The sequence below is a fragment of the Ambystoma mexicanum genome, chromosome 6p (genome assembly GCF_040938575.1).
Source record: "Ambystoma mexicanum isolate Mex_15411 chromosome 6p, UKY_AmexF1_1, whole genome shotgun sequence".
NCBI classification, from domain to species: Eukaryota; Metazoa; Chordata; class Amphibia; order Caudata; family Ambystomatidae; genus Ambystoma; species Ambystoma mexicanum.
In genome coordinates, this window is record NC_090935.1 from 1,373,033,287 (window position 1) to 1,373,058,426 (window position 25,140).

The window sequence follows — 25,140 nt, forward strand, 5'->3', positions numbered from 1 at the left end:
GCAGCAGTCAGCCAGAACCACTATCACATTGCTTCTCTACATAGCAGAAAGAAGCACCCTGCACCACCTCTATTTGTGAGGTAATACATGGCCACTTGTCGGTTAAACGCCAGAAAGCTGATGTGCTCTCAAGATAGAGTACAAACCACTCATTGTCAGATCTGACAGAGGAGTGCTCCCCAACTCTTCCAAGACGCACTAGTGACCACTGTTACCCGAGGCCCGTGTCGTTTTAGCAACGCACCTCTGAAGAAGTTGTCTCGTAGGGACCACCATGCAACGTCTCGAGAAACATGACTCGATACCTGCAAAACATCTGATATGTTCCCCTGAAACTGAGACCATCGGCACAAGAGTAGTCAATGAAGTGATCTCATGCATAACCGGGCCTCTGGAACTACCAGAATGCAGGAGGCAATGATACCCAGCAGGGTAGAAAAGTTGAGGCGTGACATGTCCCTGGGATTAGAGTACCTGAACCATAAGAGATTGACGCCACACTGTCCTCAGGTGGAAAGGCTCTTCCCAGGTTAGTGCCGAAGACCACACCAATTAACCAAAGGGACTGAGACGGTGAAACCTGAGACTTGATGTTCAGAAAAAAACAGCATGTGTGGAACAGATGTTCCGATGCCTAGTCTGAGGAGCGAGCTAAAATGAGGCAGTAGGCAACGTAAGACTTGAATGCCGCCTTCTCCTGAGGTGAGTCGTCACCACTGCCAGCAGCTTGGTGAAATCCCTGGGTGTTGAAGAAAGACTGACCGGGAAGCCCTTGAACTGGTAATGACATTGGCCCACAACAAATCTCAGGTTTAGCCTGAGTTTTGCATGAATTGGCACATGGAAGTAGGCATCCTGAAGATCCTGTGGCACCAACCAATCCTGCATCCTTGAGGGCTTGGACTATCTATTTATCTATTGGACATTTGTATGGCACCTATACACAAATGTTTCTAGGCGTCACAAGACAAACTTGGGGGGGTGGAAGGGGCATGGAAATCAATACAGTAGAGCAAGAAAAAATAACAGTTATATTGGCCATGTGACAATCCTACCGTTAAACTGCTTGAGAAGTGGTAAGTGCAGGGGGTGGGGGTTACGGGGAGAAGTGCAAGAATGGGGTGCCCCCAGGGGAGGTGGGCAGGGAATTGTTGGTTGGGCCAAGGTGGTAAGTGCCAGGGGAAAATGGAGGACGAGTGCAGGGACATGGAGGACCAAGTTGGGCTAGTCAGAGAAAGGGAGCCAGAGAGCAAGTGCTGGCAAAGGATGCAGGGGGGACGGGTAGGGGTTGGACTGGCCCCTGTATGACACGGAGGTGGCCAGTCACAGCAGCAGAGGGAGAGTTAGCACGGGAGGTAGAAGAGGAGAAAATGAAAGTATTGAGAAGTTTCCGGAACTTTAGAAGATCCGGCTCAAATCTGAGGGGTGAGGGAGGCTATCCCAGAGGGAGGAGCCAGCTGAGGAAAGGGATCTACCTCCCACTCTTTGCTTGGAAAAACGTTTGACCTGCAGAGAGCTGGAGTCAGAGGACCAGACAGCCTTGTGGATGATGCAAAGGGTCTTGAATTTGATCGTTGCGGTCACTGGGAGCCAGTGGAGAGATTTTAGGCCTGGAGAGATGCGGTCGCTGGGCTGAGGCCAATGATAAGTCTTGCAGTCCTATTTTGGATTAGGTGAAGGGGGCGAAGGGCGGAAAGAGGTAGATGGAGGAAGAGGCTGTTGCAGTAGTCAAGCATAGAGAGAACCAGGTCTCTGGAGACATTGAGCTTCTGGGGGAAGGTGGGGAAAGGTAGAATGCCCCTGAGGCGGTGGTGCAGAGAGTTGGACTTCTTCGCAAGGTCTGTGATATGTGGAGAGAAAGCGAAGAGTCGAAGATGATCCCAAGGTTTTTGAAATCGTAGATGGGTGAGGGGAAGCAAGGAGCAGGTGTCCAAATGAGTAGGATCTCAGTCTTACTGACATTAAGGCGGAGATCATTGGCAGAGCACCATGTCTGAATAGGGGTCCGGAATGAAGGAGGTCGAGGATGGCAGCTTGAAGGAGAATTGTGTCGTCGTCTGCATAACACTGCAAATGAGAGAAATTGGATATAAGGTAGGCCCAGAGGGGCCAGGTAGATATTGAAAAGCGAAGGCAAAAAAGATGGAGCCCTGAGGGACGCCACAGGTAGAGTGAGTGGTAAAGGAGAGAAAAGGACCCATTTGCACTTGGGAGGGACTGTTAGAAAGGAAGGAGGTAAACCACACCAGTGCTCTGTCCATGATGCCGAGGGTATCATGGAGATGGTTTAGGAGGATGGAGTGGTTGACAGTGTCAAAAGCAGAAGAGAGATTGAGGAGGATTAGAACAGATGGAGAGTTGGAGTCCAGGCTGGAAAGTAGGTCTTCACGGGTGTTCAGGAGAGCAGTTTCGGTGTCTCTGGCAGCCCTTAAACCGGACTGGTGGTCATGGAGGCAGACATTGTGAGTTTGTCCTTGCATAGGTAGAGATTCAGAATACTCAGATCAAGGATGGGACACAAACACCAGCCCTCCATTGGAACCAGAAAATAGAGTACCAACCCATTCTTTGATCAGAACTAGGAACTAGTTTGATTGCACCCCTTGACGGAAGTTGAAAGATTTCCACATACAGTAGGGCATCTGGAAAATGCTGAATGAAAAGAAGACAGTAACACTGTTGAATAAACTGTAAGGCTCAATCGTTAGATGTGGTGCATAACTATTCAGAGCTAAACTGGAAAATCCGCCCTCCCACTGGCAGCTCAGAGAAAGTAAGTTCCTCTCACAGGGGGCTTTGCACTTGGGGCGGCTGAAGGGACTGGAGGAGGCACTATCGTCTCTGGGTACCTCTGCCTCTACCCCTAAGGAAACAGCAAATGTGTTGCAGGTTTCTCCCCAGGCCTTTAGCACTTCAGCCTTTATTACCACATTGACAAGCAGCAAGTTTTTTTTCCTTTGGCCATTCATCCAGGATGTCAGTAAGTTGGTACTGAACTGTAGTTCTGGATGGAGCCAACAACCCTAAAGTGTCAACCTCTTTGGCCATCAAGAGTTGGAAAGATGCTTGGGACATTCCTGGAGTTGGAGCTGAAGTATATCCAGCTCCGGGGAGGTATCTAGGCCACTGGCTTCCTGGAGATCTGTTGCCAGTCCCATCAAATCCTCCCCCCTCAACAGAGAACCCCCCTCTGCCCAGGGAGCCCCTCTCCTCTCCATTGCACAGGGATTCCATCGCAAAGGCAATGAGGTCCCCTTCCTCAAAGATGCAACCCATCTATAACAAAGGTCCTCCTCGGCAGCGGAGCAAGTTACTTAACTAACTATTGTTCTCCAGCATTTTCACATGGATTCACATGCTCATGAATAATAAATACATAGCAGTACAACATTACACAACCACAGCAGGTGGCAAGGCTCAACAGAAGCAATTGCTCTTACCTCTGTAACCTACTCACCTCAAGCGAAATGGTTATGTAGCACTGCTTGGCCGACTCTGGACTCCATGTCGATGCAGTAGAACTTTGTGAAGATATGTGTGGACCTCCACACAGCAGCTCTGCAGATGTCCAGCAGGGGCACACCAGACAGGAATGTCGTCGCAGCGATCGGTCTGGTGGAGTGGGCTCTTGGATGGTCCGGCAGCGGTTGGTTCACAAACCGATGACAGTGCGTGATGCAGCCGGAGAGCCACCTCGGGATGGAGGCCTTGGACAAGGTCGTCCCATGGTTCACAGGACCAAAGTTTACTAACAGTTGAGAAGTCTTCCAAAAACTCTTTGTGCGTGTCACGTATAACTTCAGGGCACAAGCAACGTCCAGCGAGTGCAAGACCATTTTAGCCGATGATGAATGCTTCGAGAAAAACACGGGTAACGCCAAAGACTTGTTGAGGTGGAATTCCAACGGAACCTTCGGCATTCAAGAGGGGTGCGTCTGCAGCACCACCCTCGACTCGTGAAAAGTAAGATATGCCAGTTTGCAGGATAGGGCCTGGATCTCACACACCCTCCTGGCGAAGGTGATTGCCACAAGGAAAAGCCATCTTCCAAATGAGGAACTTGAGAGGGGCCTGATCCATAGGCTCGAAGGGGGCCCCCCCCCCATGAGCCTCGTCAGCACCACATTGAGTTCCCACGCCAGGGCAGAAGCCTTCACCCGTAGGAAATATCAAAACAGTCCTTTGAGGAACTCCTTGACGAGATGGTGAGTCCTGGTCTAGCGGGAGATAGCCGTCAGATGCACCTTGATAAAGGTGTGCGCCAAGCCGGCCCTGGCCAAGGTTAACAAGTATGGAAGAAGCTGCAAGACCGTGACCCTCAGAGGGGTGATCTTCTGAAACCGGCACCATGTAGCAAAATGCTTCCACTTGTGACCATAGCACTTCAAAGTCAACGATGCTGTGGCCTTGGAAAAGACCTCCCTGCAGTCCACAGGCAACTTGTATCCTCCAAACTCTAGGGCTGCAGGAGCCAAGACCTCAGGTTCAGCGATCCTGGATTGTGATGCAGGATTGCACCTCCTTCCTCCTTCTATGGTGAGACGATCCCGGACTACTGGCAGTTTGACCGGAGGCGACGGAGACAGGCTGAGAAGGTCCGGGTACCAAATCTGCCTCGGCCATGCTGGGGCAATGAGTATCACCTTGCATCAGCACTGTTTCGAGTGTGCTGATGACTCACAGCAGGAGAGGCAACAATGGGAACGTGTACAGAAACAGGCCTTCCCACGGGAAGGAGAATGTGTCCCCCATGCTCCTCGGTTGGTGGAATCTGCTGGCAAACCTTTGGCATTTGGAGTTCACCGCCGTCGCAAACAGATCGATCTGGGCCTGCCCCACTTGATGAAGAGCGGCCCACCTGGTCCTGCTGAAGTTCCCACTCGGCTGAGGGAGTCTGAGATGGGGCTCTTCACTCCTGCCAGATGAAGAGTAACGAGGAACATCTTTTGTCTGACGGCCCAGTGCCACAAGTCCTGCGCCTCTTTGGAGAACACTGGGGACGGAGTGCCCCCCCGCTTCCTGATGTAGATCATCATGTGGGGTTGTCTGAAGAAATCTCTTTGCCCTTCAGAGATGGAAGGAATGACTTGAGGGCCCAGAACACAGCCTGCAGCTCCAGGATATTGATGTGGAGATCCTTCTCTGGCAGACACAGGTCTCTGATGTGCAGACGTCCGGTGTGGACTCCCCAGCCATCCAGGGAAGTGTCTGTGGGGACAGTTTCCTGGTATTGGGGGGAGGGGGGTTTGAAACCCTGTTCCCCGGGCGATGTTGGAGCAAACACCCCCACCACCTTATCGCCCGACGGAACCCCTCATCGGGCAGGACCTTGTCCGCAAAGCTTGCAAACACCTGTATCCATCAGGTGTCCAGGAACTCCTGAAGAGGTTGCATCTGTAACCGGCAGAGCTGGATAAGGTAGATGCAAAATTAAATCATGCCGAGCAGCGACTTGTTGTCCGCACCGTGGCAGTCTTCATCGACAACAGTCATTGCACTTTCCCCAGCATTGCCGCTACCCTGCCCTCCAAGGGCGAGGGTAGGTAGGAGACTGTATTAAGTCTGGCTCCTAGGAACAGAGCGTTCTGCGATGGTGTCAAGCAAGACTTCGGATAATTGATGGGGAATCTCAGATCCGTCAGCAGATGAACGGTAGTCTCTGTGTGTCCGATGGCTAACTCTTGCGAACTGGCCTGGAGGAGCCAGTCTAGGTACGGGTACACGTGTATCCCTCTTAGTCGCAGATGGGCCGGTGCTGGGCACTTCGTGAACACCCTGGTCGCCGACCAAAGGGGAGGGCTTTGCACTGGTAGTGCCGTCCCTACCCTACAAAGCACAGGTACTTTCAGTGCTTCTAGTGGATGGGGACATGGAAGTAGGCGTCATCCAGATCCAGCGACGTCAAGAAGTCTCCTTCTAATTGGCTGAGCACGTGCTGCAACGTAACCATCCTCAATTTTTGGGACTTGAGGTACTTGTTCAGACGTCTCAGATCTAGAATGGGCCTCCAGCCTCCTATTTTCTTTTTGACTAAAAAGTATCTGGAATAGACTCGGAGTCGTTGGGGAAACAGCTCAATCGCTCCTTTTCGTAGCATGTCCCATACCAACTCCAAGATTTGAGGGAAGTGCTGCTCCTGCCAGGCCATCAGAGAGTTCCACGGACATCTTTGGTGAAACTCCAGGGTATGTCTGTGGGCGAGAGCATCCAGCACCCATCTGTCGGTGGTGATCTTCCCCCACTCTGACTAATCCCGTAAGCCGGCCTCCAACTGAGATGCACGGGTTGGGGCCCGACGTTCTGGCCGGTTCTGGGCTGCTTTGGCACAGGCGTGCATCCTTGCAGTCAACAGCGGCACTGATTTCTTAAACCCTAGGCCTGGGAATGGCCTCTGTAGGCTTCCTGGGTCGTGGACCTGAAGGGCTGGCGGCACGACGAGGAAAAACCTTCCGATGATCTGCTCGACTTCGCTCTGGAGGATCGAAAGGAAGAGCGTTGCTGCTGGAGTGTGTCCAGGGAACAGGCGGTCTCTGTATCCGCCTTGATGGCCCGAAGGGACTCGACAACCTTCCCAAAAAGGATCTCTTTCGAATGGCATGTCCAGTACCCTCGCCTGGACCTCCTGGTAGAAATTTGTGGCTTTCAGCCAGCCTTGACGATCAAGGCAGACACCGTTCCCCATCTGCTGGAACCGTGTGTCTGATGTCCAGCTCCACCATGATGGCATGGTCTGAAGCCACCCCTCCTTCCTGGGAGGGGGCGATCGCCTCCATCCTCTTGTCAGGGAGGAACTCCAGAATCAGCTCCCTGTCGTACCTGGTTAGGATCGCCAGTGCGTTGGCCGCCTTGATGGTGCATGCCGCAGTGTAAATAACCTTCCTTCCCATGGCGTCCATCTTCTTTCCTTCGCTGCCCAGGGACCGAAGACGACGATCTCACGGAGCAAAACACGAGGACACCCAACACTGAAGCATGCAGTAAAAATCTGAAGATGGCTGCCAGAGGAGGGGCTTAGGGAGAAGACTGTCATTGGCTGGGGGCAGTATGACCCAGAAGACAGCGATTGGTTTAGAGGAGAAATACAGTTTGTAAGTGAACGTGAAGCTGCGTTTCTTTTACTGAGGATTCCCGGAATGGCAGGGAATATTCAGGAGCATGTGAATCCATACCAGATCCCATGCTGGAGAATCAAGGGTAGCGTCTGCGCCTCCTGCGCATAGTGGGGTAGATGACATTGAAGGGGGTCATAGAAGTTGTCACAGAAGACTTAACACCCGACGGCAAAGTTTGTCGGTGCCCAGATGGGTCTTTGCCCACAGGCTGGCCGCTGACCATTATTGCATAGTTCTGGTCTCACGAGGTGTTTAGGCGCACCTAATACTGCAGCCTTAGTGAAGATATTACCCCTCTTCAGCCTGAAAACACATTCTTCCGTGTTGGAGGATTGGGGCAGAAACTGTATCTGTTGTGCTTCCACCAAGAAGTCCTTGGATCTGACACTCCTCTTCTTCAAAGAGAAAGAAGAGTGGTGCCGAGAGGAACCGCTCGGTGAGCGGAACCTCAAGGTGCTGATTCTACTCCCTGTAGGCTGGGGATCTGTCTTCTGCGCCCTGCAACCTCGATAGTTTTGTGCAAAAAGGTAAAAGGTTTTGCCACCCACTCCCAAAGGGCTGCAGGGTGCAGGTATTGGCATGACCCACCGTTTTTGATTGGTGTGGTGATCCTCCCCAAGGCAGTATAAACAGATCCTAAGGGGTTGGACACCGCAATTAGTCGGCGGGAATCAGCACAGGGCTTGAAGACCAAGGCCTTTGCAGAGTTGGGCATGTCGCCGAAACGAACTAAGTACCATATTCCCAAAATAAAGACAGAGTGCATAAAAAAGGAACAAAGGTCATGGGGCACAGCACCTCAATTTATACTGTCGCCACCGTCATGTCCGGCAGAGGGTGTGTAGATGAGTCAGGCAGAGCCAAGCTGAACCCCCCCTTCTTTCCCCCCAAGGTGGCAGAAAGGTTAGAAGATCAAAACCACTGGGATATTCCTCATCCACGATAATCGGTGGGAGGAAGTAATCTATCAGAAATCTACGAGTATTGTGTATTTATTTCACTGGTTACATTTTAACTGGTCATTGCATTGTTATCTTATTTTAATGTCCATTCTTTTAGTTGGTTTCGCTTTTAGTACAGTGTTACTCTGTACCCTAGATGCTCTACAGAGAATCAGCTACTAGTGACAATGCTTTTCGCTCACATTTAAATGAAACCTCTGTGGCTGAGGAGCAATGCCTGATCTCTGTCGGAGCACATTACTCTACAATGTGCACTGTGTGGAGGGCAAGAGGAAGGGGTTTCAAGGGCCTGATTTGGCCCATGGGCCTCACCCTTGAATTATCCCCCATCACCCAAAAAAAGTAAACACTCCAACACAATGATGGTATTATTGCCCACACTAGTTCCTCCCTCTGTTCAGGTAAGAGACTGAAGATCCATAAATTGTCCCTCCATAGGCGGTAGAAGGAGGCACCCTCTTTCTTGTCATCCTGCAATGCATCCAGAGATTTCGCAACATTTCCCCTATGGATGGCAGCAATGATGAGGAATTCGCCAAGTTCTGCTTTTTATTTAGTATGTCAGAGGTTCCAACAGTCAGCTAATTTCAGAATACTTCACTTCTCTGTGTTGGTTATAGGCACTTGTTGGCAGTGCTGTCCTGCTGTAAAGCTCCCATTCCGTGGTTACATCCGTGGGGTATCTTAACATCCCTGCTCCTCCTTGCCTCACTGTGGGCTGGGGTCCAATTTCAAAATAACTAATGCAAACCTTTCCACTTATGGCAAAATCTATGCTGCCCTGGTATCTATGCAGTGACATCCAAAGAGAGGCAAGAGTCATCAACTGGCACCCCTCTTTGTGCCATTTTGTCCACAAGGCCCTATCCTGGGGCTTCCTCCAGGACTTCAAGTGCAGACCAATGCAGATGGAGTGGGGGGGAGCCTCTGGAGCCCTCCAGCTTCCCCTCACACCACTCCCCAGGCCCTCAAGTGCCCTCACCAGCTTCCGGCTTTACAAACTCCAAAAAGTGTCTTTGGAATGTGCCGCCCCAAAATGGAGGAGAGATTGGTTCTCAGCAACCTTGGCATAGAACTGAAAGGAATTTACTGGATGAAAATTCTATAAAACAGCACATGCAGACTGAGTGTTGGCGACAGAGGACTGCCTACAGCACCAAACGCATAGCTTATGCCCTGTGGTCAACAGCATGCGATTAATAGGGAGGCAATGTTTGGAAAATGTAAGTCCATCAAAATTGAAAATTCTGCAATAATAATTAGATTCAAGCAAAAGGAGAAATATAATATTTGGTGTTTTATACAGTGCTGCATACCTGAAATTCTTATTGGAGTGCTTGGCAAAGGTGTTACTAATGATCATACACATTTGTGGTACGAAATGCATGACCTCGGAAGGATGAAGCCATGAGTAGGCCTGGAGTAGCATCAACCCCTTTTCTGAGCAGCAGCACCATATCAGAACTATCAAAGCCAAAAAGGGGTGAACGTTAGTACAAAGACGAAATACACCCTACTAACATGCGGAAATAAGGGGAGCAGTGCAGTGATTGTTGCATACTCAGTAAGCAGTGTACCCCAAAAAAGTTCCTAAAGTGACATCCTTTGGAGATGCTTTTACAGTTGCTGGCATTGAAGGCAGAACTCTAGAGAAAGCAAGGGGCAGTGGGTGAGTATAATGGTTCAATCTCACTTTGTTGTGTTTTCGGGGTTGCAGAAGCTTGTTGATGATTTCTGGGGCCATCTTGCAGCCCTTCATGGAATTCTTAGATTTTACAGAGTCCAGTCACACAAATATTCTATCAGGGCCTTTCAGTAGAAGCTCTATAAAAAGGGTTTAGCCTCTGTCCACAACACATTTCAGTAAATCTGAAAAGAAACAGTACAAGAATTGTTTTCCTTACACACCACCTTTACTCTGCACATACATCAGATACAGAACACTGGCAGTTAAGATATTGGACCACATGTGTATTCTTCCAAAGTCAAGTACTTGATTCAACAATGGTAAAACACGTATGCCCAGTTGCCGATCAGAAAGGAAAATGTCTGTATTTAAACGTGCATCCCAAATGAATCACTGGCTTTACTGAGAAAACGCAAAATTAACAGGTGAGAAATAGCTAACTGAAAGGATGGGAAGTAACACTTTCACAACTGCTGAGGTGACAAATGTAGATTTGATTTTCTTAAAAAAGAAAGTATACAAAAATCTGAAATAGTAACCACTTAGAACTATTCACGTTTTATACTTTTAGACATTCAAGTATTTTATGTGGTATGTTTAAAGCATAAATAATATTCTTGTTTGGGGGGGTTAAGTGTGCTTTGGGGGACTATTAGGGGAAGGTGATGTTACAAGACCAGCAATATTAATACAATAAATGTGTATGAAAAAACAATTATCTCTAGCACCGAAAAAACATGTGGAAAATCCATAATGCCTACTTTATGTCCATTTTTTTTTACTAACAACATTTTAGCCAATCCAGCCATTCATTGCCGCCACTCTACACGTCTCTTTCCAACATTTAGAGAAATACAAGCACTTGGGTTAATAAAAGATTATCAGTTATCAGTGCTCATAGCTTCAATGAGCTCACGCATGGCAGAGAAGATCAAATGCAAGAATTTTCCATTTTGTAATCAGCCTACGGCGAAGACATCATGGGAAGCTGTAATGTTGAATCTCAAGACACTTTAGCACACAGAGTATTTCCCGAAACCTTGGTTGAATGGTCAAGGAAGCCAAGATAAAATGACAAATACTGTTTTATTCCCCTTCGTTTCTAGCCATAACCCAAATTATCTGCCTTTCCTTCTCAGCTCTTTTTAAGATTCCCTGGGCAGGGGGTAACATTTTCTAACCCTTGCCAACAGTTATAGTTCAAGAGGACCCTTACATAAAGTTGCGTTTTAATCGAGACAATACTCACTTTTCTTTTTTAAAAACCTCATTTATTTTTACAGCTTCTTAAACAAAATGTACTTTCCCAAACTCCTACGAACACTGTAGCCGAGTGCAACCCCTGGAATCCAACACCACAGTAATGCCTAAAAGGGATGGTGCAGTGAAGACAAAAATACGGTATACATTATAACCAGTTCTAGCCTTGGATTCGAAAGCGAAGCAGTAGTGCTCGGTGAAACCGTGAATAGAAGGCATATGCAGCTATACAGAGGACAGCATACTTTCAAGAAAGCAAACAAAATCCCCAAAATAAACTTTCTGAATGCGTCAGTGGATCAGCTTGCTCCTTGTTGGGTGATCCTGAAAGCCTTCAAGTGGTGTGTTCCTTTGCAGTATTAAGCAGCACAGTAGACCATACACCTGATTATCTACTCAGAGGCAGCTTTTAGCTTTGGCCTTACATTGAAAAAGCGCACACAATTGTTTTGAGGACCTGCTTTCCCTTGTTCTTTCAAAGAACATGTACAAAACGCTAACATTTAGCTGGTTGAACAGAGGAATGCTACCTAGACAATATAAGACAATGCTTAGGCCAGGTGTTTGCGACCTGTGGCTCTCCAGATGTTTAGAACTATGACTCACATAATCCCTCATTCTGCACTATGCAGACATAGGGCTGATGGGGTTTGCAGTTCAAATCATCTCGATATTCAAAGGTTGCAGCCACCTGCTTTAGATGTAAACGGGCCATCTTCCGAGTCCAAAGTTGAGAACAAAAAAATGTCGATAACCAATATATGCAGTTCAAATATTACCAAAAACTGGAAGCCTGATAACCGATGGTATCCTTAACAATGGAATAACAACTTAGCTACCTGGTGAAACTATTTCCACATGTTGCATATACAAACACGATGAAGAGTTTAAAAGGCACCCTTAACATAGGACAGCTATAATGAAGAACTGTAAAGCTACAAGATAAAAATGCATAGCATTTCAGAACCCATATGTGTCTTTTTCCCCCATATCAATACATTGTCCTGGTGGAAAGTCTGCTTGCCCCATTATGTTGGTGGAACTTCTAAAGCACAAGTAGGCCCAAGGGCATCTTGGCGCAGGAAATACACAGACAGGCTTGCTAACTATTTGGCTTAAAAAAAGTTTTCAGCACTGTCTAAATTCGAAGTGATTCTGGGTGCGTCTCAATGCAGGTGGCAGCCCATTACATAGCTTAGCAGCTGAGATTAAAAAAGACGGCCTCCCGCTTTTGCGAGACGAAACCTCTGAACTAAAAGGCATGCATCACTAGAACAAAGGGCTCCATCGGCAATATAGGGGGTAAACATATTGCACAGCCAGTCTGCCCCTTGTTGATAGTAGGCCAAGTGATCCAGGCATAGAGCTTTAAACTCTACTCATCTCTGCACTGGTAGCCAGTGAAGAGATTGTAACACTGGAGAGATATGAATCCCATAGGGTGACTTAGTCGTCACTTGAGCAGCTAAATTCTGCAACACCTGCAGACTATGAATAAGCCCAGCAGGGTGGGCCAAAAACAGGGCGCTGCAATAATTCAATCTTCTAAGGACAAGGGAGGCCACAGCCAGAGGATGTAAATAACTAGGCAAAAAAGGTAGTCTTACGGAATATTAGTGGCCAGCCTTGCAGATTGCGCCACCTTTGGTGGCCATGGACAAAGTAGGAGTTAAAGTTACCCCTAAGTTTCTTGCCGTCTTCACTGGAATAGGAAATTCAAGAGCAGAATGCCAGAAGGAGCCAAAGAGTGGGATTAAGGGGGTGGGGCAGTTGGGGGGGGGGGCTGGGGGAACCCAACACCAGAATTTCCCTCTTGTCCCCCTTTAACTTCAGCCAGTTTCTGTTCATCCACCGACCCACGGCCGCCAGGCACGGAACAAACGCAAGGACACCTCTGTCCCGGCAAGATCAAGTCGAACCAGGATCTGTGTGTCATTGGCATACGAATAGCACAGGAGGCCAAAGGAGCGGACAAGACGGGCAAGAGGCTGGATATAGATGTTAAAAAGCAACAGGGACAGCGTGGAGCCTTGCAGGAACACTGCAGGTTAATGAACAAGGAAGAGCGGGTTTGGCCCCCATCAGCCAGGAAAGAGGCAAACCAGGACAGGATGGTCCCGGAGAGGGCTGTCCAAGGCCAGGCGGGACAGCAGGATAGAGTGGTTTACAGCGTCGAAAGCCGCTGACAGAGCTAATAGGATCAGGGAACCCACCCTCCACCAGCCTACTCATGTCGTCTACCACAGACACCAGGACACTCTCCGTACCACACCCCGGTCGGGAACCTGACTGAAAGGGGTCAAGTATTTGAGAAGATTCCAGAAAGGGGGAATGAAGAGGGGACACCAACGCTTCCAGCAGTTTTATTAAAAAAGGGTAGGACAGAAATAAGTTGATAGTTACAAAAGAGAATAATGCAGTGACGGCTTCTTTAAGAGCAGAACAGCAATAGCTTGTTTAAGTTCAATTGGAATAAAACCAGACTGACAGGAAAGGTCAATGGCATGGGCTACCCAGATGATCATACCTGGCATGATACTTTTAACATCCAATGGTACCTGGTCAGAAGGAGCCGCAGATTTAAGCTGCATATCAGCTTTACTCACCATTTCAGTGATAAATATGGGAAAAGCTGACCATTTAGCAGAGGGGCCAAGTGCAACATCATCAGCCAGAACAGAGTTGTTACCTTGATCTGCGATGCTAATCTCAGAACGAATAGTTTAAATTTTTGTAATGACAAATTGGCCCAGGTAATCGCAGCATAGTTGTGTTGGGGCAACTGTAGGAGTGAAACCAGCAGTAGAGGACAGAGATTTGACTATCGAGAAAAGTTCACAGGGTTGATTAAGCACAGTTTCAATATTTTGAGTTGAAAAAAGCTTGTTTCGCTACCACAATGGCTAAATGATAGTCTTTGGTAAGATGGCGGTACACCATTTCAGCTAGCCCATATGTCCGGCGCCATCAACGGTCCACCTGTCTAACCCTCAGGCGGAAAGCTTTCAGTTCTTCTGAGAACCCAGGTTCAAATCGGCCCTGATAAAGGCATTATCCAAATCTTGCCATGAATTTTGTTTTTAGGTTTTCAGGAGTGGGAACAACACTACAATTCTTATTGTGGGACAAAACATATTTCCACAGAAAGGCAATCTATTCTGGCAGTTTTGGGTACTTCAATTATATTATCTGGAGATTTGCAGTTCTTACTCTTTCAAAGGCTGCAAAAATGTACTAACATTAAGAGAGAAATCCGTAGGCTGCTAGCTGGCATGCCGCATCACAGAAGGCTTCACCATGCCTGCCAGAAGCTATGAAACTCCGCACAAACTCATTATTTTAGTTTCCATGTGAGTAAACTATAGTAGTTAATGATCGACTTAAGATGAACTACTTGCCAGCAACTGATCAGCTCTACCCTATAAGTGGTGGATGCAATGTATCAATATATTTAAAAGCGACTCATTTTAAATTGCACGTTTCCACCAGAGAAAACATTTCCCGATAATTTGATAAAATGTTGTGGACTGCCAGGCAGAGATTTTATATCACATGCCATTGTATCACTGCCTCCTGAGTCTGAAATCATATTCCATTGGAGTTCTGTATGAATTTCAAGTACTAATGCCTAAGCAGCTGGAATTTTATTCCACGTTTTAGCAGGTTAGGGTCTCACTGGAACTCCTGAATAAGGCCTAAGTGACAATCTAATGGTCCAATGCCTGCACCTATAAGATTAATGTTGCAACAGTATATTAACTTGTAATAGACACCATTCATATTGGGGAAGAGGCGAGTGGTGTCTGGTATCTAGTGTTACTTTTATCCGCTTCCTTGGTCTTACTCATTTACTGTAGCAAGAGCTACAGTAAACGTAAGCTCTCCTCCACTCAGAGCCCAAACAGTCAATACCCTGGCACAGTTGCTTGAGCTTTCTGTGACAGGATTCCTGCTTCAGAGTACAAACAAGTAGAGTAGAAATAAATAATATTAAACATCCAGGAAAAATAAAAACACATGCAGGGTAAACTTATCTGTCAATTCCTTGGCACATAATGGAAATGCCTAGAGAAGAGACATTTACAAAAATGTGATGTAGCTACAAATGTACAATACAAATATTAAAACAAAGCACTGAAACAACTCTGGTGAGACAGCAATCAAAGAAGCAATGAAGTGCCCAAGAAGAAATGATAACTTCTGGCAAGAATGGTCAAGTAACGGAAAATGTATCTTATTTCTTGGGCTCTGAACAATTATGAAAGGAGAGGTTATTGACTGAGCCGAGTCGGTTCGTTTAGACTGCAAATAGTGCAAGAACCTTTACTGTGGCCTTTGAGACATTGCAGGATTGAAGAAAGAACCTGTGTGCTTTAAGGACTGAAGGAAATGCTGTGTATAATCAGTCAAACCTTTGCACTAGCACTGTACAGAGTAGGCCGATATCTGATGTGTACAATAATGTAACATTTTGTGAAACATTCTGTTTTGAAAATTGAATTAGGGTGGGTGTACTAACATTTATACGCCCAAACAAGATTAAAAAACATGGCGTTTCTTCAAAAGAACAATATCCTTGTCATTTCAAGACCTTTATATAGCAAACAGACTTGGGACAAGTAGAATACAAATCCCTGCACACCCTTTACCACCTGTTGCACTAAAACATACAAGTACAAATACCAATACAACACACCAAGGTTTGATTTTTCATCCTCTTTAAAGGGCATTTCACTGCCACTAAAGAAGTACACAGTATTGCAACTTATCATGCACTGTGGACTGTTCAAAGTATTTTAACTTTCATCAGATGGTGCTCAAGGCAGCAGGGGGCGATTATCCATTCTGAGTTTCTTCTCATTAGACAATGAAAGCTTGATGAAGCCCAACTGTATTTTTCTTCTCTTCGCTCAGCTTTTTGGTCAGTGTGGTCCAAAGACATTGCACCGGCTTATCACAACACTCTGTGTCTGTCGAGCTCTCCCAAGATGTTTCATAATGCAAAATGTGCTCATAAAAGTGCAAACAACAATTTACATCAGAACTAGACAAAATACTTCCTGGATAATACCTGTATATTGCATTGCTATAGATAATTCCCTATGTCATTGTGCAAAACAATATCCAAGAAGGTTCTGGCTCATTTTCAGAATATCATATAGATATTATATATTATATCTATTGATATATATTGTACAGATATGATATATAAAAAAAACAAGTTACCAGATTACATTGTCTTAAAGAATGTTGCAAACTATGCTATTGGTTTTCTCATGTAACAAATACAAATGCATCTGAGCAGTAGTGCCAAATTCTTACATGTGGCAAGGTTTTTCCACATTTCCCATATTGTTCCCAAAGGACAGCAAAACAGTTTTATTAAATACATAGATAACTACAAACTGAAAATGAGCCTGAGATACATTGTCAGAAAGGCAGTTCTTGTAAACATTTCCTTTACAAAGGAACAATAGAAATTGAGTTTGCGGTCGGTTACTCATTCTCTTTAACAATAAAGCAATACTTTATAAAAGATGTACAGCCTATGCCTTGGATTTCCGGAATTTATTGGTGGCATTTTTCTAAAACAACCAGATTCCATTCAGTCCAACATTGGAAATCTGCGGTGAAGTTCACTAGGTCTTCTGTTCCGCTGTTGTGGGGGCCTGTGGAAGAATTTCTGGTTTCATGATCTGGTATGTAATGAGATATTCTGGATAAGCCTGGAAATCAAATGATAAACGGCACAAATTTGAGAAAGCAATATCTAAGGCTTCCAAGCAGCTACAAAACCGAGGGCATCAATATAGATGAACAGAGTGGAAAAAAGCAGTCAAACTCACTCAAGAGCTCAGCATTTATTTAATGCCAATTTCAGTCTCGGGGCCCCCAGGCTAGAGCAATCATCTGTCCTGGGACAAGCTCACATTTCCATGTGCCGCATAAATATGCCAGGTCTTGCTTCAAAGGGAAAATGACTTACCAGTAATGTTCCTTACATAGATTCATCCTCTGGCTGGATATCCCCCAGATGGTAGTGGAAATCTTCACCACAGGGCATAGTGTAGCTCAACTCTTCTCTCCTTTGAACCATCTCATCCACACCGGACGTGCCATTGCCATATGTATAAAGAGCACACACTACACTGACCCCATGTTTCAGTTCTCCCCCAGTGCTCAGCAGCCAAAGGGAAGCACAGCTACAGAGAATGCAAAGCAGCAAGTTTGCAGAGCTGCCAATCTTTTGAAAATATATGGGCAACGAAAAGCAGCACACGTTTAGCTAATCAGTTAAATACATGGTAAAGTCACAATCTGCGTCCCATCTCAATCTACTCATACTGGCAGTATTTCTAGGGCTGTGCCAGATATCCAAATAAATATTCCCAATAATGAGTAATCTGGTCGCATAACAGATTTACCCATGGGTAGTATCAAGGGTAAGGCCTCACAGAGATCATACTCAAGAAGGTAAAATCTTGTTCATAAAGGAATGAAACTATGGAAATGTATCCTCTCTTTAGACAACAGATTTTCAATGAAGCCTCTTTTGTTAAAACATCTAGAGAAGCACTGGCTCGTATTGAGAGAGCAAAAGTAATTCATAAACAAGTGGAAATAGATGGGGAGCCAGTCCTTCCCAAATCCATCATGGAAGATCACGGAGTCACTCATTAATACATTGCAGAGAGTGGCTTTGTTTTAAGAGGGGTTGCCCAAACATTACCCACTTTGACATGAGATATGCCAACATATCCGATTCATTTAATCCCTAATGTGATGTGATAAAATCTGTACTGGCAAATCAGTCGTTGATTGAAGACCTACTCAATATAGAATATGACATGCATTACTTACTGTAATAGCATTTCTGATGATTGGATCTACTTCGATTCCCATGCTGTGCATATAGTCTGACATCTACTGGTAATCGCGGAGTACTGCATCTTTCTTTCGAGGATCGAAAGGGGATGTCGACATGGGCGTGACTGTAACACTATCCCCAACGTGACATGTAGTGTACCCAAAACCCTCACGCGTCAAGGTCCCTCCGATTGCGTTTTTTCTGCTGTGAGGGAGCCTTATGGCCAGAGTCAGTGAGTACAGAGAGAGAAGGTGTAAAATGTCTATGTTCCTTGAGGGGAGGAAGAGTGGGCGCATGTGAATCTAAGCAGATACAATCATCAGCCGAGGTGAGGCCGACTAGTAAGGCCGTCTTAATGGTGACCAGTCTGATGTCTGTGGACGCCATTGGCTCAAATGGTGTGAACGCCAGGGCGCCCTGCACTATGTTCAGGTCCCACACGGAATGTGGCCTCTTGATGGGTGGGTGGGTAGAGCCTTGTAAGCCCCGTCAAAATGTTTCTTGACAATCGGATTGGAGGAGGAGGAGAAGACGACTCCCCTCCTCCGAGTTCCTGTAAACCCTGATGGCTGCGAGGTAAGTGCGGCAGGTGTCCACCTGCACGCCAGAGTCAGTGAGGTGCGCCGCAAAGGAGAGCACGTCGTCCAGAGAACATGCCAGGGAGGGGTCGATATCCTTGGAGTCTGCCCAGTGGCAGAACCTGGTGCATTTACCTTTATACTGTGCCCTGGTAGCCTTGCTATTTGCGCCCTGTAGGATTTCCAGATTAGCCTGGGAGAGGCTGAGGTGTCTTATCGTTACCTGCTCAGGAACCATGCTGTGAGGGCTAGTTTCTATGGCACGGGGTGGATGACCCTGACCCCTGCTGCGCAGCAGATGTGCTGGGCCAGTCGGAAGATGAATGGATGGCATATCAGAGAGGCTGAGCAGCTTAGAGAACGATGGCCTGGCCGGCCAGCATGGAGCTATTAGAATGATGTTAAGCTGGCAAGACTCCTTGATCTTGCAAATCACTCTGTGAATCAGCTGAGTGGGCGGGAAGGCGTACATTGTCATGCCGTCCCACTGTATCCGAAATGCATCGCCCAGGGAGATGGGGCCCTGTCTCTGCCAGGAGGCGAACTGAGGGCACTTCTTGTTGTGCCAGGTGGCAAAGAGAACCACCTGGGAAAGACCCCATCTGTTGAAGATCTCCTGAATAATGAGGTTGTTTAGCTGCCACTTTTAATTGTCCGCTCCCAACCGCTGAGCCTGTCCAGGTTGGATTCCCCCAGAAGGTGGACTGCCGTGAGGTAGATGTCGTTTTCCAGGGCCCACTCCCACTGCACAGTGGAGGGCATCTGGTGCCTCCCTGCTTGTTAACATAGTACATGCTGGTCGAGTTGTCGGTCTGGATGAGGACAACTTTGACCCCTGAGAAGTGGAAGGAATGCTCTGAGCGCCAGCCAGATGACGTTCAGGTCCAACCAACTGCTGTGTTATTCCTGCTCCTGTCAAGTCTAGGTGCCGTGGAACGAGAGATCGTCCAGGGTCGTTTCCCAGGCCTCGAGCGAGCAGTCTGTGGTGATGGTGACCTGTGGGGTGGGAGGCCTGGAAGGGCTTGCACGTCCGTAGGTTGCAGTGCCTGGACCAACATGTGAGGTCCGGGTGGAGAGATCGAGGAACAATGATCATCTCGGATTTGGAGCCCGGCTCCTGGTTCCATGAACGCGGGAAGTGTAGCTGAATCCTCCTCATCCTCAGTCTCGTGTGAGGAACGGCTAATAGGACCGCCGCCAGGAGACCGAGGAGATGCTGGTACACCAGGTCGAGGTCACTTCTCTGCTGAGGAAGCGAGTGGTGGCCCTCCTGATGGCCGAGATCTTGTCCTCCGACGTAAACACCCTCTCGGAGCACATATTCCAGAGGAGTCTGCATGGGCTGCAGCTGCGACTTCTTGAGATTGAACAAGAAGCCCAGATCATGGAGTGTGTTCATAAGGGCGTGGGAAGAGTGGTGAACCGGTTCCAGAGATGTATCCGTGACGAGCCAGTCGTCGAGGTATAGGTAGATGTGAAGGCCCTGCGCTCTGAGGAGGGCAGCCACAGTATTCATGAGTTTGAGACCCTGGGAGCCGAGTTGAGGCCAAAAGGAAGGACCGTGTATTGGAAATGGTAGCCCATGATCCTGAACCATAGGAAGGAATGATGGGGCTGCCAAATCGGGACGTGTAGGTACGCATCCTTCAGATCCAGGGAGCACATCCAGTCTCCCTTGCACAATGTTTCCGCTATAAAAGCTGGCGTAACCATCTTGAAATTTTGTAGAGGTAAGAAGAGGTTGAGGGTGGAAAGGTCCAGCACAACTCTCAGGCCCGCCTGGTTCTTTTTCTGAATTGTGAAAATCCTGAAGTAAAAGCCCAAGCCTCGCTGGGACTTCCTCCATGGCATGGCTCTCTACGAGCGATCAGATCTCCTGTCCCAACCTGAGGGAGTGGAGGGGAGGAGAGGCTGGGATGGGATGGGTAGGGTAGGCGGTACCCCGTCGATTCTACGGAGAGGATCCAGGGGTCCGTGAAATTCTGGCACCAGAAATGTGCATGGAGAGCAAAGCCTGCCCCCCACTGAAGACACGTGGACCCGAAGGGGCGTATCATGCCTTCTTTCCCTCAGAGGCTGTTGCTGAGTAGGGTGACTGGAAAAAGCTCTTACTCCCCCACTCGCTTTTTGTTACTTACGCCGATTTGGCGTCGGCTAGTGGTCCGGCTGCCTGGACCTCCGTTCCTGGAAGCCGCAGAACCCTCCGTACGTACGGCCCTTGTCCGAGTGCTGATGTGACTGGATGCACGATTTGGGCATGGTCTTTGTCAAGATGGATTAAGACTTGGCCGTTTGTGAGCCGTTTTTCTTTTTGTCCAGCTCCTCGTCCGGTGGAGTTGAAGAGGACACCCCCTTCGAACGGAAGATCCAAGATGCGTTCCTGGACTTCCGGGTTGAATTTCGTTGCACAGATCCAGGCTGTCATTCTCATGTGTGTGGCGATACAAATGGCATGGACAAAGGTGTCAATATGGGCCACGGTGGACTCCATGCGGTCCTGTGCCACCAGCTTGGCCTCAGCCAATCCCGCCTTGAAACGCGAGTGGCTCTGCGTAGGGTGTTCTGTAAGTCTGCAATTTCCTGCCATAACCTTTGGTAAGTGGGAGCCAGCATGGAATTAGCGTTGGCCTGACGAAGATGCAAGTACGCGGTGGAATACAGTTTCTTCCCGTAAGCCTCTAAGATCTTCTCCTCCTTGCCGAGCTGCGTCGCCGAGGAGGTGGCTGAGGACAACTGAGGCTTGGAGAATAGTAATGCTGTATCGATCATCGAGGAGTGGGGCTGAGGATGGGCCGATAACAAGAGTTCATCCCCATCCATCTGCCTGGACTTGGCGTCCAGGTGTCGATTGACCGGCTGGACAGTGTGGCTTGAGCCAACCCTTTTTTGCCAGTGAGACATACATCGGTCTGCAGTGGAATTTCTGTTTTGGCAGAGGGGCATCGCGTGACGACTTCAGCAAGGACCCCCTCTGCTGGTTGCTCAACCACGGGTTGAGGCAGGCCCGGGTTCTCCGCAAGACATTCATGGAAGGCCTTGGCCAATGAGGGCATGTCAGGACCCTCATCCGTGTCCCGTGGGTTAGGAGCATCCTGCGATGGTGGAGGAGTAGCGGGAGCCTGCAGCTGGGGTACAGGGACAAAAGCCTTTGGAGGAGGCTGGTACGGAACAGCCTGCGGAATCGGCTGGGGGGGCCGGAGGCAGAGGCTGCACTGGGGCTGGGGGCGCCGGTGGAAGAGCCTGCGGCGCTGGAAGCATTGGAGGGAGCATGTCCCTGATGGCATCCCTGAGGATAACCCCCATCTGGGGGACTTCATGAGCCTGAGGAACCGCTCGAAGAACCTCTCGTCACAGGCCGGAGGAGTGGTAGGGGATATAGACAGGGTAGCGGGAGGCTGCTGGAGCCGCCGCCCACCCTGCCCATACAGACGCAACAAGAACCTGCCCTGCGCAAAAGGATAGGCTGTTGGCCACGTACCTGGTTGAGGCCAGTCCCACCTTGACACTCGTTCCTCACCAAACTCCTGGACTGGCGTCGGACGGGTGCTGATGTCTGGCACGGTGGCCATTTTGTCGAGCTGCCTGCATCATGTTGCTCGGCTCGCTGGGCCCAGCCTCCTCCAAGACTCTGGAGTGTGGTTCGCGAGGCATACCCTGCTCCCCCGGCCTAGACCCAGTAGGTGTGACACCATCGGCCCGGGGGCCGGTAGAGCTGCATTTAGGCGCCCCCCCCTGACGTATTGCTGGTACTAGGGCGTGGCCCCTCGGACATGATGCCAGTACAAGGGCAGAGCCTCTCGGGTGAAGACCCGGTACAAGAACCTTCCGGTCCCTCAACACTCACCGGCAGGATCCGAGGATATCTCTGCATGTAGTTGGAATAGCCTTGGTGCACGTGCTGGTACGAGAACCTAAGCAGTCCCTCCCACACGGGCAAGTCCTTGGGAAGGAGTCTCCCTTGCGGGGTGCGATGGAAAATAAAGCCCTATCTTGGGAATGGATCGATGTTTCACAAAGTTCTTGAAGTCTTCTGGAGGCGACCAGAGACATTTTTATGGGAGGGCAAAAGGGGCACTTGCCCAGGGCCCCCACCTTGGAGGGGTGCCCCACAGGGTTGCCTGATCTGAAGAAGTAAGACTCCATTGTTCACCAGTCTTAAATAGCACAGTCAGGATATTTTATGGGGTGCTGCTGAGGCTCTAAACCCATTGCCTTTCTGTTTTGACAAGTACATTCTGCCTTGATCAATTCATCATGTAATGCTTTCTGTGTTCACTGTTGTATACATGGCTTGTGTGTTCTTTACGGCACAGCTCTGCAGCATTCATTCTTTCCTTCCTGTGAAATTAGGTTGATCATGTGCAATAGGCAACAGCGAAATGCATATTGATAAATTGAGTGCCACAATGGTTCAGAGGTTAGCGCAGTGTGTGAAGCACCCATTGCAGAGATATGTGTTTGTATGCAAATTTAGAATATCACATTCCAGCAAGGCTGGCTGAGCCTTTCCTATGTCTGAAGTTTCTAAACCTGCCTGGACATGTACTTGGTTTTGCAGAACAAACATCTGCTATTATGTACCTGCACCAGATAGGGGTTGCTATAAAAACAAACATATTATCCATATGGTGAAGGTCTAGAAATTGGTTTGTTCAGATGGGGTGTTGTAAAACCTAGGCAATCACATCCAACAATGGCATAAACTGTTAGTCCAAGAGGTGAATAAGTATCCAAATTCAAGATTATGGAACGAAAGAGTTCATGCTTGTATCCTGGATTTGTCAGCAGACTATACAGTGATCCTGGTCAAATCATCTAATATATCTTACATTACTGTGCTGTCTTCTGTGAGGTTTGCCTTCTAGCATGCCACTGGTATCGTTTAGCCCATTACATGATCTTTCCTTTTATGTAGGCCATTTGGGTGGAAAAGTTGGTAGACAGAAGAGAGCGGACCAGATGTTGCAAGCATATTTTAAGGTCTGCTTGTTTGACACAAAAACGGTTTGCTTTTTGTTAAAAGTCAAAGGTTTTTATGCACGTTTATAAATGAAAATGTCACAAGCCATTGTTTTGGAAGTATTTAAAGCTTTAAAATACAAAAGACAAACCCATATTAAATTAGTTAAATCACATCGATTGGTATGCTGGTACTTATATACCTTCCTTGATGGTGGACAGAATGAAGCTAGACTCATTCCCATTTTGTATAACACCCTTCTATAATATTTTGTTTAAAAATTGTCATGTTTGGTAATGGGATTTGTGTACTTTCCAAGTCTGTTTCAATAAAATGAGATTGTTTAGTTCATGGTAAGAACTGGAAAAGAAAGTGTTCAAATGCACAAATTGCAGAGTTGGCACAAATCCCAGCTTTACCCCTTCACCTCTTAAGCAATGTGTGATCCTGGGCATCTAATTTAATTTTGTATTGCCTAACCTCTCAATATTGCCAGTCCCTAAACCTTTCAAAATGGTCAGCCCTTCAGAGTTATTTCCTTCTCAGGGTATGATCTTCATAAAAGCCTTATTCGTGGTTTCACTGGCTACAGGGTTGCTTCCACTTTAATAGTGAGCATATTTATATCGCACACCACAGGCATTTGTTCTTTTGATATCCAATGGCAATAATATTTGAAAACCATATCTCACTTCTAATCTCAGTCTGTCTGGATAAAGACACCTCCTTGTAGCTTCTAATCTGCATCCACTATCCATGCTACGGTATGTGTAGCTTTCTCCTTCCTTCCAATTTGTGGTCTCTATACATGCATGAGCATTTTTGCATTCTGTGAGTAAGCTAATGTGAGTTCTGTGTCTATTATGGGTTACATGTACCTTTTTACATACGTAGATGCTATTGATAAAAAGTATCCTGTATGTACTAGAACAGTAAACTCTTTGTAGACTACTCATGTTGGTCTTCAAATGATACTTGTTTATGATTCTGATTTGAGCAAGAATGAAGATGGTAAGGGGACATAAAGGGAGTAAACATGCTTATTATACTGCTGTAGAGGAGGCCCCAAATATGGCCTGCACGCCAGTCACCCATTTTGAAATACCAGGAACAGTCACACCGAGCTATGTGACGTATGAGGAGCAAATGAACCAACAAAGAGCAGCACTAGGCTCTGCCCAGTACCCATCAGAAGAGTAATACCTGTTGAAGTGCCAATAACCAGACAACCATGGGCAGTACGGTATCCATTGAGACAACTGTACCAGCAGCTGACACGAAATGAAGGCTACTTGCATACTGTCCCAGAAGAGACCCAAAGGGCCGTAATCGAAACTGAATGACGACGACACAAGGGCCCGGACAGACGTACAGATGAACGAAACGACAAAAGATGACACGCAAAGACGAAACGGAAGGAATAATAATGTAATAGACTTAAAGGGAGAAACGATGCTGAACTGTAAAGAAACGTAACCATAAAACAGGATGAAGATACGCAACTAGGTAATGCCTGTAAATAGGCTTGAAACGCAAGAAGCTAAGGAAACGATACTGCTTGCTATGCTTGGTAGAAGAATAGAGCGGCAAGTGCCAACTATATATCTACCTCAAAGAAGCACATTAGACAAGTGCAAATCCATTTTTACTAAAGCAGAATTAAGCTCAGAACGGCAAGGTCAAACCAGCCAGGATTCATATACCATCACAAGC

The 25,140-nt window shown here is 47.5% G+C and overlaps 1 protein-coding gene across 3 annotated transcripts in view; it reads right to left on the reverse strand.

Moving 5' to 3' along the window:
• Positions 1-9,965: 9,965 nt before the first annotated feature.
• Positions 9,966-25,140, reverse strand: part of TNKS (tankyrase) — a 2,071,987-nt gene continuing 2,056,812 nt past the window's right edge. For all 3 annotated transcript variants that reach the window (XM_069626094.1, XM_069626093.1, XM_069626092.1), the window contains one exon: positions 9,966-16,747. In XM_069626094.1, coding sequence (XP_069482195.1) covers positions 16,661-16,747 — 87 coding nt within the window. In that variant the 3' untranslated portion in view covers positions 9,966-16,660. The remainder of the gene's footprint in view (positions 16,748-25,140) is intronic.